The 12,553-nt window shown below is 47.9% G+C and overlaps 1 protein-coding gene across 2 annotated transcripts; it reads right to left on the reverse strand.

The window, feature by feature from the left end:
- Positions 1 to 860: 860 nt before the first annotated feature.
- LOC135817089 (prolyl 3-hydroxylase 2-like) lies at positions 861 to 12,239 on the reverse strand. Of its 2 annotated transcripts, XM_065330206.1 has the most exons (12): positions 11,357 to 12,239; positions 10,454 to 10,937; positions 9,953 to 10,086; positions 9,083 to 9,184; positions 7,927 to 7,995; positions 7,292 to 7,558; positions 5,960 to 6,058; positions 5,050 to 5,142; positions 4,577 to 4,724; positions 4,223 to 4,343; positions 3,253 to 3,328; positions 861 to 1,943 (listed from the first exon to the last, which is right to left on the reverse strand). In XM_065330206.1, exons 1-12 carry the CDS (start codon positions 11,804 to 11,806, stop codon positions 1,725 to 1,727), a joined length of 2,262 nt encoding a protein of 753 aa, XP_065186278.1. In that variant the 5' UTR covers positions 11,807 to 12,239; the 3' UTR covers positions 861 to 1,724. The 2 variants fall into 2 exon arrangements, with proteins under 2 accessions (XP_065186278.1, XP_065186279.1); XM_065330207.1 differs by lacking the exon at positions 7,292 to 7,558 and having other exon boundaries at positions 11,357 to 12,236.
- Between the last annotated feature and the right edge of the window lie 314 nt (positions 12,240 to 12,553).

Consider the following 12,553-nt stretch of genomic DNA (forward strand, 5'->3'; position numbering starts at 1 on the left):
TGCGCGTGTGTATGTGTGTGACGTGCGTGTTTGCTCGCTCTTCTGCCCTTCCCTGCTGGGCTACCGCATGTGGGCGTGTATATAATGTGCCGGGCGTGTATATAATGTGCCGGGCGTGTATATAATGTGCCGGGCGTGTATATAATGTGCCGCTGAGCGGACAACACAGTCACAACATGATTGCATGTTGTTGTTCCTTGAGGTCGGCGTGTCGTGCCGTGCTATCACGACGTAATCCTACCATAACCATGGGATGCAAGGTTCTCATTACGATAACATCACCTTGATACACGGTAATACCATGAATACCGCGCTCACAACGCGTGAGTCCGGCTGCCAGTACAAGATGAACTAAACCCCGCCAGTCGGCGGAGGATCCGCAACCGAATCACAGTTGTAGGCAATTGTCTGGCCATGTACCACTGAGCAGAACATGCCTGGAATCACAGCCCGGCAGGGGGTTCAACCATGCAAATAAAACCATTTTTGGCTATTTTTGGTAAATTTAGTCCTCCTGTGACTGTTGCCCCCCCCCCCCCCCTTCATGGCAAAGTCACAGGTTTTTGTTCCGGCTACCGCCAGCGCCAAATGTCTGGATATCTCAGAGATCACCGGCTCAGTAGCCATCCCAGCCCACAATCATAGTGGCTGCAGCACGCGCAGTGATCCGCCGGCTGGGTCTGCTGTTTCACATAACTTGAACTACACCACCAGCACTGGCCTCCTGTTGCTGTCACACCATCGACACACACGCACGCACGCACGCACGCACGCACGCACGCACGCACGCACGCACACACACACACACACACACACACACACACACACACACACACACCAACAATTGAAGTCAGAACAGATCAGGAGGCTATCGTTATCATAGATATTTTGATTCGATTTTAGATCTGGGTTGAATTCGTAAATACTCGGAATCGGTGAATGCATGATGGTGAATCAAGGCCAGCCACAGACTGAGCAGCAGAAGCAGTAGCTTAAAGGCAACTCTCTACCAGCATCATGATTTTGCAGAGCAAAAATTCTCCTTGTAAAGAAGTGGCAGCTAGGAGTATCTGAATTCATGGCAGAGACATTGCAGAATGGCTAACTTGAATTTTGCCAATGACCTTCCAACAGGCCACCGCCGGACTGTGAGCTATAGCATAGCCAGTAGATTTGTGTTAGCCAAAGGCCAGGAATGTCATTATTATGTATAGCAATAGTGCCCATATGCGGTTCAATACCAGTATCTATGTGGACATTGGCATAGCACAACCAAAGTCACGGTAGTGATATCGCATACCCGTGTCGACAGCACACACCTGATAACCACACGGATGCTTTGAGAAGCCCACCGTGTATGCATACTCGATCATCCACATTACATACGCATACTCGCTGATCCATACAGCATTATGCATACTCGCTCCTCCAAATCTCATATGCATACTCGCTCCTCCACATAGCATATGCATACTCGCTCATCCACACAGCGCATGCATACTCGCTCATTCTCCACGGTGACACCCGCCGCCGGACGCCTCAGGTGGAGTGCAAATCTCGCCACATCACACTTTAGCCAATGCAAGCGGCTACAGATTGACCCACGTCGGTACCAGTTTCCGATGTCCACGATCACATTCATGAGACAACTTGATCCCGACCACCACCACAACACTACCTCATACCTAACAGTACCTGCAAACTGCAAGCACACCGTAAAGGCATCACAACTCTTCGCGCCGGGCTGCAGCAACTTTAGCCCGGCGTAGCTTCTCCAGGCGTGCAATCGTAGCATCGTGATCGCCCTCATCTTTGTTAGCCTCCAGCGTCATCCACAGGGCTACAACGCATCGTCGGCCTGACAACAGTGGCAGCACGCCGTGAAGGTTGCTCTCGTCCGCTCCGAATCCGACCAGTCGTCCGCACGCTGGCCGCACAGTGTGCTATGTGGCATACAGGTACAGAGCACACAGCACACAACACAGCACACAACACACAACACATCACCTTACTGATACCATCGATCCTCTCGGCACACAAACACAGACATAACTTCAAATAGAAGAAAGGTCCAAGTGTTTACATTTTATCCGTAGTTTGTCCAACATTAAAATAGTTATACTTGAGTAAGCAAGATATGGTTGACTGAGTACTGTTACGGATAACATGCAGGCTGCTGATCAGGCTAATGAAAATAGTGTAACTCTCCTGTAATTACTTAACCTGGTCATAATCGGGTAACTTCCAGCGCACACAGCCACACTAAGTTCTTGGCAAAATTACCTCAGTCTCTCAAAATCCCTGATGATGCCCCCAACGGTGCGAATATTTTGAAAAGAATGGAAAGAGTCGGAGAAAGGCTGAGGTTATCAAGTACTAAGTAGCGTGCTCAGTTGCCTGATGATCCTGACAACTTGAAGCTCGGAGTTGCAATACAGCTTCCCGTCTCCCTCTTGTGAGAGACTGAGGTGTATATTTCTCTTTTTTTGTTTGTAGCCAAGGACTTGGCGCGGCTGTGTGCACTGGAAGTTACTATTCTCAATCCCTGGCTCTCCATGCGAGTCTAATTACTTGACTGATGATTGCTTCTCTGCACCCCCCCCCCCCCCAGTACATACCCAGAATGCAATGATCTTGCTGAATCCAGTCGTGTACCTAGGCTAAGCCAGATGATAACGACCAAGGAAGCAAAGTGAGCAGATATATCACGAACAAAGGGTACAGGAATACTAAGGTGGATGTCTGGTAAATTGCGCTGATGCCATCCAGAGCCACACTGGTTGATACTGTAGTACCTCTCATCAAAATTATAATTAAGCTAACTGAAGCACCTACTGCACGGTCCACTGGTCAATTGTCCTAAGCCAGTTAAGACCCCCCCCCCCCCCCACACACACGGTCCACTGGTCGATCATCCTAAGCCGGTTAGGACTCCCCCCCCCCCCCTCCCACAAGGTCCACTGGCCAATCATCCTAAGCCATTAAGACCCCCCCCCCCCTTTTGCCACGGTCCACTGGTCAATCATCCTAAGCCGGTTAAGACCCCCCCCCCCCCCCTCTGCCACGGTCCACTGGTCAAGACAACCATCCGAAGCCGGTTAAGACCCCCCTCTGCCACGGTCCACTGGTCAACCATCCTAAGCCGGTTAAGATGCCAACCATGACTGTGGTTTTTAAGCCTAAAGGTCTCTCAACAGCACTAAATAGCACTGAACAGCACTGAACAGGTACATATGCCACTGCGACGCATACCTGAACTGTTCGGTTGCCGCGATGCGCGTAGAAGAAATCGCCGCCGACAAAGTCATCGTTGAGATAGAGAATTGCACTGGGTACAGGGGAGAAAGGCACACAGCACAACAATGGCTGAATCAGTCAAGGAAAAGACACGGTGCTTCATGCCCAGTATGTGATAGTCAGGGTGAATACAAATGGCGTTGAGGAGAAGTTTGTCGGTAGGTCAAGACGACAACTGGCGTACTAGACACCACGACACAAAGTTCAAATGAGATACCAATCTGCCCATCAATGTTACCACTTCACTTGGCCGAAACTTTTAAAAGGTCGTCTTTGTCGAGTTAGTCAACGTGCAAAACGGTCTGAAAATGAAGGCCAGGGTAGCCAGCCCATACTTTGACATCTTCATCGGTACAGTAGTACAGTCGGGAAGAAATTTACTGTACTGATGCCGGATTTGCATCTGGTGTTACGGTGACTAAAGCAAAACCTGTCAAGGCGACCACCTGTCCTAGAAGACCACCTGTCCTAGAAGACCACCTGTCCTAGAAGACAACTGAAACCAGGACCAAGGGATGCTATTTCCAGTCAAACGACCCTGAATAAGTAGACCACCTGTACACAGCGACCACATTTTTGAAGGTCCCTTGAACGGTCGTCTTAGACAGGCTTCACTGTAGAGATATCTATATGCCGTTTATACTTATTTAGCAAACTTCACTTCTCAACTCCAAAAATGGTCTCTTCACTACATTACACCAAATTTTCGGCCCTGGCCCATCATCATTACCGGAAGGGTGAAGTTCGCTAAATCAAAATGTGTAAGTGGCTGCGTTGGAGTTTGCGGAAAATTAGAAAACCTTTTATATTCCTTATAGCTATGATCAAGTTACTGTCTCCATGTCGATTATTTATCGGTACCGAGGAAAGTTTCAAAACGGCCAGCATCCGAATGGGTTTAGGCATATCAGAGAGCTCTGCCTACCTGTAATCCCTCCATGTGTACGCGGGAGACTCCTTGACACAGCGACCATCCTCTTTGAGAATACAGTTGTCGGCATGGACTGGATGACTCAAGGCCAGCTCGTCCTTAATATCTTCCGGCTCTGCAGCAAGCGGAAAAGAGAAGAAAAATAGCAAAGATTGCCATTACGTTGTGTCATGATTCCGATGCACACTCACGACACGAAAGCAGATGGGGAGAATGTCAAGTCGATCCTGTTGAATAGTGCACTCTACTAGAAGCCTTGGTAAAACCTCTCATCAATTGAGGAGTTGTCCAGGGAGCAGAGAACACACTTATTTCCACAAAAATCACAAACCGTACAGTATAACTTACTGACGAGGCTTGTCCTACACACGAGGTGCGAGTATGAAAAGTAAAGGTTGTCCAGCTTGAAGTAGCTCTCCAGGTACTTCCTCGAGTTCTCCGCCAAGTCCAGATAGAGGAGCACCGAGGACAAGTTGAACGCTCCACTCTCCGCACCCTAGCCACAAACAACAGACACAGAAAAAACATGTATTGCTATCCGCCATACAATGATCTAAACGCAAAAGCACACAGACCATAGAAAACGGATTTCTATAGACAAGCTACTCTCATATGCCGTCTAATAACAGAATACATCCTTGGGTGACAATGGAGCTTCCAAAATCAGTTGAAAGACAACCAAAGCTAAGGAGGTCCGATGATCTTGCCTGATTGGGTGTGGCCAGCTAAATTACTTCCCAAGCAGTGAATCCAAGGATATGCAAACAGACTATGACTAGCTAGCAGTGGATACCTAACTAGCTAGCAGTGGGTAGTAGTACCTGTGCAGCCTCGGACACTGTCAGACCCTCGAAGAACTCTTTGTCCGTGTGTGGTGATGATCGGCCACCATATCCTGACCCAGGTTTAGCTTCCTACAGAGGAAGACAGACATGGAAACCAAGGTTACAGTACAATACAGTAAGGCATACACATCTTTTTCTAACTGACTCGGATAGAGAGCCAAGGATAATTCATAGAAAAGAAAAAGGACCAAGGAACTACAAGTTCCTTTTCTAATTTTTGTTTGGAAACTCCAACGCAGTCACTTACACATTAATAAGTCTTCACTTGTCCAACTCCTAACCAATATTTTGGGACTGGCCCATCATCAGGAACTGACAATCATGATCATCAGTGGCCAGGCCCAACAAGTTGGTAGAATGTGAAGCGATTCGCAGTAAAGAGACCGGTTTCCGGGAGTTAGACAAGTGAAGAGCCATAAACTGTTATGAATGGCACTGCAACAGAATCTCGTTGCAGCATGGCACGGAGCAGAGAGTTCACCATCGAAGACTTTGAACTGAGGGAACTGCAGCGAATCCGACACAGTCTTAGCCAAGGCTAGGGAGACTGTAATGATTACAAGTATGTACTCCAATACGGCAGTGCACCAAGTTACTGTGACTCTAAGGACAACTTGGTCTAGATCGGGGGGGGGGGGGGGGGGGGGGGAGTATCACATAGCAAGGTCACTGCAATATTGCACTTTTCAAAGTCGATCAATCTGGATATCTTACGAACAAATTTTTTCTGCTCTAGCTCTCAAACCAGAACTGCTTAGTAATGATAGAATCAGAAAACTATGGGTCATTAGATGGGTCGACACACATTACTCTAGGATGCAGCAGAATTCTGCACCAGTGTTTGCATTGCATAGACCGTGTACTGAGTCACGGGCGCACACCATACCTTGGAAAGCTCCAGCAAAGTCTTGCACTGGTCCTCGGTTGCTAGACCATCGATGAGTACTCTAGCCAAGCCCTGGTGATCAGCTGGTGATTCCACAACCTATAGAGTCAGAGCAGACCGCCGCGGCATGCAGTCACCATCATGGTTAGGTTGATAGCATTGGTCTGACTGACGTGCACGTGAAGATTTTCAAAGACGTTAGCATGGTCCAGTCCTGGTGGTAACAGACAATTATTTTCTTCAGACTTTCCCCTCAAACCAATGAGTATGTATTCAATGGAGGCTTAACACATCTGCGCAGCACTATTGAGCGGTTACTTTCCTGATAATAGAAATTCATTACAGCTAGATGCGGAAGCAGCCATTTTACACTTTAACATGTGCACGTACGGAATGCGCTGGGCACAATCCAGCATTCTGCACAATTGGCTTAACTGACAAGTGACTTGAACTCACCAACATGTTCAAGAACATTGTGAACTGAAAGCACTTTCACGGCACGACTTCTGGGGTTGCACCGGTAGAACGGCGAAAACCGAAATCATAAAGTTAGAAATTCATGGGTCTGGCAAAATCTAGTTTGGTAAGCCAACGAGGCTTTTTTGGATGAATGAACTGTGAGGTGAGTTTTACTGTTTTACTGTTCATTACCTAAATGCATGTTTATTGTGTTAAATAAATTAACCGTTATTCAGTGCACTATTAGAGATTAGCCAAATTAACACTAGCAGTATAGTAGAGCACATGTATGAGTCTACCCCTGCTGCACTGAACACTGAACTGCTATATGATCAGTGAGTGCTCCCCCCCCCCCCCCCCCCTCTCCTACAACCTCTAGCTCTGCACAACATCACAATCAGCCTGATCAACACTTGGGACAATGCGGTGCCAGAAGGTCAAGCACACACCACCAGTCTATTGTCACGGACAAACATTTCAAGTTACAGTCAGTGGAGCCCCACGTTACATGAATATGGTTGTGTATTCAATGAGATTTGGATTGAAATGAAAGAGAATTCAGACCGGAGTACACTGGATCTGGAACTGCACATATTTCCGTTAGCAGGGAATTCTGACAAGGGCAAAGCTCCTGTAATAAGTAGGTAATTTGAAACTCGGATGTTGAGCCATAAATAAAATTTAATGCAGAAAGGAAAAAGACATTATGGATAACTGACTGTCTAAAGAGTATCATGTTACAGCGATGGAGTTGATGGAGAGTTACTCTTAACTCGTATCCATAATGTCCTTTTTCCTTTCTACATTAAATAATAAGTAGGTAGCAAGCATTTGTGTCATGTGAGCTCCCCTACGATAGCTCTTGTAACATACCCTGACACTTTCTGGGATCGGCACGCTCGTACTGTCTGCTGCGTTGGAGGCATCCTCTTCAAAGATCTCATCATCGGCAGCCACAGGGCTGATAGCTGAGCGTGCTCTGATCTCTTCTTTGCTGGACACAACTTGTGCCTTAGTGTTCGTGTAGTATCCGGTTTCGCCGTGCTTAGCGCGCTTAGCCTTCTCGCTTCCTGTCGTCGTAGTGGACGGCAACGGCGATGACGACGATGTCTCTGAGTCTGATTGATGCTTCTTCGTGCGCTGTACAGAATGAAGAACGAAGCGGTCGCTCTTCGACAGGCTTTCATGACGCGGATTACTTGCTTTTCTTCCGCGTTTTCCCGTCGAAATTGTTTCAGGACAGTAGCAATGCCGGGTTATCAACTTTTTCACAAGAAAATGAAAATACTTGGACGACTTTAGGTCCAGTTCCTTGACAAAGTATACATTTCTAGAGTTCTACATGATCACATTCTTGTGCAAATGAAAATAAAATGTGCAGAAATGATCAGCACCTGACTTTAAGCATTTTAACATACATGTACAGATTACTACCTGGGGTTGAATTTCGGACAATTCAAATTTCGAGCAAAGGAAATTTAAGCCGGGCTGAATTAAGGGGAGCCCACCTGTACGTGCGAAAAATCCTTGAAGATGTTTTCAACATCATCGTCTTCGACGACATCATCGATTCCAAGCTGCACATCAACACAGGCAAACAATGCACACATGTCAGCAGTTCTGGCAAACAAGCTAGGTGATAACGACACAAGGAACGCTTTTCATCAGCACAATACGGCAAGTTGTTGACTACTAAGTCTTGCTCTTCCCTGGTGTGCATGCATGTCCCTTGAGCCAGTAAGGAATAATACCAATGTAGCCAGGATGATTGCAGTGGTCATTAGATATCCTTAGCTAAAAATACGCTAACGTAAACGCGAACCTTTCCGTACTTCGGATCGTTCAAGCTAACTTTTCCCTTAGCACAAAGTAAGTTATAGTTGAGACGAAGTAGTCGTGACAACCATGGCGATATGAATTTTCGTGGAAACAGGTGCGGGAAATTCAAAATTTTGAACCAGGGATTAGTTTGCTGTCGTTCCGAAAGAATACCTTGGCGAGGTCTTTTACTCTGGAATAGCAAAAGCACAGCGAAAATGAGTTTTCGCTGTTCCCAGGTCCTTGGAAAACCTTTCCTAAACGCAGCACCGAAGACTTTAAGGGTTCTCCAGCTCCAGCACGTCTGGGAGAGGCTGATGAATTTCTTCCTCAGGAGTGCCGTTGAACTGGTCCTTTGTTTCCCAGATGGGATAGAGGGAGAAAGGCACGAAGCAGAGGACGCAGACATTGTCAACTGAAAGGCAAAACTCGCCAAAAAAGCTAAATGTCACAAGAGGAAGCAATCTCGACTCTCATCTCGATCTGCACGTGCTTTTTATCTCCCGCCAGTTACAAAACAATGCGAGTTTTTGCATTTTTTGCAGAATTTCCATAACGAACGTCGGCCCGTTATTTTGAGCTCTGTAACGTTTTTCCGTTATCCGATAACGTCTTTTGTCATGGCTGGGAGTGAGTACTGTAAAAGTTAGCGTTATCGTACTTTTGCTAAGGAAGTCTTTTAGTAGAACCACCGGTATACCTTTTTATTATGTGGCCAGTGCATCCGTGATTGGTTGTGCTGTGAAGAAAACAAACTGGTCAGCCTGGGAATTGTGCCGAAATCAAACGTGTGCAAGTCATGCCCAAACAGGGGTATAAATAAATCTACTTTGAAGCATAACTCACCTCCTCGCGGAAAGCTTGCTCTTCCGTTTTCCGAGAACCACCCCTCAGTCTCTTGAGAAGTTTTCTGTCGTTACGGACCTCCAATGCTGCCATGAGCACGTTCTATAAAATGCAAGCAGCAAGTGGATGCACACACGGGCACGCATACACACACACACACACACACACACACACACACACGCACCCATACAATTATACACGCACATTATCATGCAAAGTTGAAACTGCTACCGATCTCACAGTGGCCGCAAATTCTTGTGTGGCCTACCCTGTACTGAAGTGTAGTGCATGTTTTGTATGGAACTAAAATTTCGATTGAATGTACATTTACGGTTCAGGGGTGTCGGAAGGTAATCTAGTGTGGTACGGTCAGCCATCTGAAGTACAATTTACGCGTGAGGAAGGGGTGGCTGAGCCGAGAAGTTGGGAAATTCAGAGCCCATATTGGTGCTTTTTATTGATTCACGGGGTACTTGGGGCAAAGAGTGGTACGGTCAATACCGTAGTGACCGCACCGTGTGCGACGGTCCTGTGGTGTACACTATCGTACGAATTATATTCTTCACAAAATTCCGCACTGTTTAGTTTGATATGGGAGAGCATGCCCCCCCCCCCCCCCCCTCCACCCACACACACACACGCACAAGGTAGCGCCCCCCCCCCCCCCCTCCACCCACACGCACACACACGCACAAGGTAGCCCCCCCCCCCCTCCACCCACACACACACACGCACAAGGTAGCCCCCCCCCCCTCCACCCACACACACACACGCACAAGGTAGCCCCCCCCCCCCCCCCCCCCCTCCACCCACACACACACACACACACACACAAGGTAGCGCTGCTGCTTTCAATGCGGCTTCACCTACCTCGGACGGTTCAAAGTCCTTTCGCTTCATGCCCACCGACTCGTAATACTTGATGTTCCCCTTCATGACTGCATCGTGTGGCTTCAGAGTGAGGTAATCCACAGCGGCCTGCATAGCACCCTCGTTGTTCTCAACTACAACGTCACAATGGCAAGAATCAGGAACAAAGACACAGAACCATGAGAAATGTCCACACACAATTTATAACGTGCTGTCAGCCACTGAACCAGCTGCTCCCTCTCCCCCCCCCCCCCAGTCGTATTACATTTGGACACCATGTTGAAGACCCCACATCCAAATTGGATTTGATTAGGGGGGGGGGGGGGGGATCTGCTGAATAGTTCTACGGAAACCCGAGACCGTCATCATCTGCACATTCAGAAGGTGCAAACCGGAATGCTGGGTTGAGCGGCGCCAGCTGATGTACCAACATAGCCTCTAAAAAAGATCACAATTTAGTTCCAATTCCCTGTAAAGGACAAAAGACGCTATGATTCCTACCTTTGCTCTGGGAGAACTGGATGTAGTTGAGAGTCTCTGGCAGCACGTCCAGCGGATGATACTTATCATAGCCTTTGCCCAGGTCTATCCAGCACTGGAGACGGCACGTCAACTGTTTGCGATGCATCTGCACCAAGACGGCCAGGAAACTGTGCTTGTCGTCGTCGTTGGATTCGTCGTCATCCTCGCTCCTGAAACCAGCCACCGTGTCGCACTGACTGCGGCAAACGTGGTACTCGTTGAAGAACTCGGCGATGGCAACCGTCATGGTGGTGATCGTCTTGGCGTACTCCTCCTTCAGGTAGCTTTTCGCAGCAAGGTTGTACAGGACCCTCGCCGTGGGCTCTTGGCCCGGGCGCAGTGCAAAGTCCTTCATCTCCGGCATCTCCTTGTACGTTTCGAGGTTGGCGGACATATCCTCGTCGTCCGGATTGAACATGGCGTACGTGAATGCTGCCTCAGCTGCTTTCGTGATGTTTCCCAGCTGCAAATAAAAATAAACACAATAAACACACCCATTATAAGTCCTGAATGCTGTACTATTGAGCCATTGCCACAAGGGTCATGTGCAGTGGGCACACACACATACACACACAGACGAACTCAGTTACATGGCCATAACGGTATCTACAATCCGAATCGTAACTGTGTTTTTATTTGCAACTTCTTACCGAATTGACCCCATGCATAAGGCAACACTTATGTCCGTTAACGCAGAGTGCGATCGAGTGGAATTGCCACACTCGGCACAAAGATGAATACGTTGAGCGTCACATATCAAAGCTCTGGCTCATCATTACATCATTTATCAGCCAATGCGGGTAGGTATACTGACCTCCCCCCCCCCCCCCCCCTCTTCCCATGATTAAACACATTTGACTATGGTTACCATGGATATCTCACCTGAAAGTAGGCATACTGAAGATAGTGAAATGGATATGCAGCATTGAACTGCTCTCTCACGGTCTTGCTCACTGGGCCGCGCAGGCCCATCCTGCGGCGCTTGCATGCCTCCACGCACACAGCCTGCGCGGCTAGATGGCGGATGACCTCCTGCTCGCTGCTAGTATCTCCCAGCAGCGGAGTGGATTTGTCCGTCTTACACTCGCCGTAACACAATGCCATTCCACTCCTTTCTGCCTTGTAGTCCGTCAGGGCTTTCTCCAGCACTTCAACCACCTTTGTCCACTCTTGCTTGCTATACGCCAGCTTCCCATCCTCATACAGCTCATCATACGTACTCTTGACTTCATATCGCGTATCAGTCAGTTTGGCTGCCTTGGGCACTGCGGCTGTAGCAGCACATACAACAACAGCTAGCAGGACCAGTGTGTAGTGCCCAGTCGTTGCCATTGTCGTTGCTCCACGCAAACACGTGCGCTAGTCCGGATCCCAGCGAGTTGTTCCGTCCTTTCCTTGTCCGCCGTGTTTTCTAATCACCGCGAAATAATTCCGTCCGTCCGACTATTTAAATCAGAGTGTTCATGGAAAAACTGTTTTCATTGTTCGTTATACTTATAGCCTTCAGACTGCATGCTAGCCTGATTATTTGATCGCTGGTCGCCCGACCCGATTTAGTAGTAGCATGTGCACGGAGCTCCGGAGCTGCATGATAGATCGTAAACTGTCGACTGGTCTTCATACGATTCAACGTGGCATCGCCATCACTGCTTCAGACAGCTATCACCAGCCCTCCCACAGCCACAGGTAGTGACAGACACTTCAGCGTATGATGTGGTCATCCACCGACAGACGAACGGGGAGCCCACATTATTATTACAAACCGTACATGTACAATTGTTTTATTTAGCAGATAACACAGCGCAAGCACACTCATTACTGACATGGTGACTGTGTATTGTGAGTGCTGAATCTATAATACTGACTCAGCCTCATCTCAGACTCAGGGTTTTCTTTTTTCGACACAGTCATTTGAAAAGTGTCCTTCGCCTAGCCTACACTGGCTACAGTAGATCTACTACTAGTACTAGTACTAGTAGGTCTACGTACTACTAGTACTAGTAGTAGTAGCAGATCTACTTGTACAGTACGGATCGGCTATAGCGTTGGTGTTTGATTTTCGTGAAAATATCACTATAG

The sequence above is a fragment of the Sycon ciliatum genome, chromosome 5 (genome assembly GCF_964019385.1).
Source record: "Sycon ciliatum chromosome 5, ocSycCili1.1, whole genome shotgun sequence".
In the NCBI taxonomy this organism is placed as follows: Eukaryota; Metazoa; Porifera; class Calcarea; order Leucosolenida; family Sycettidae; genus Sycon; species Sycon ciliatum.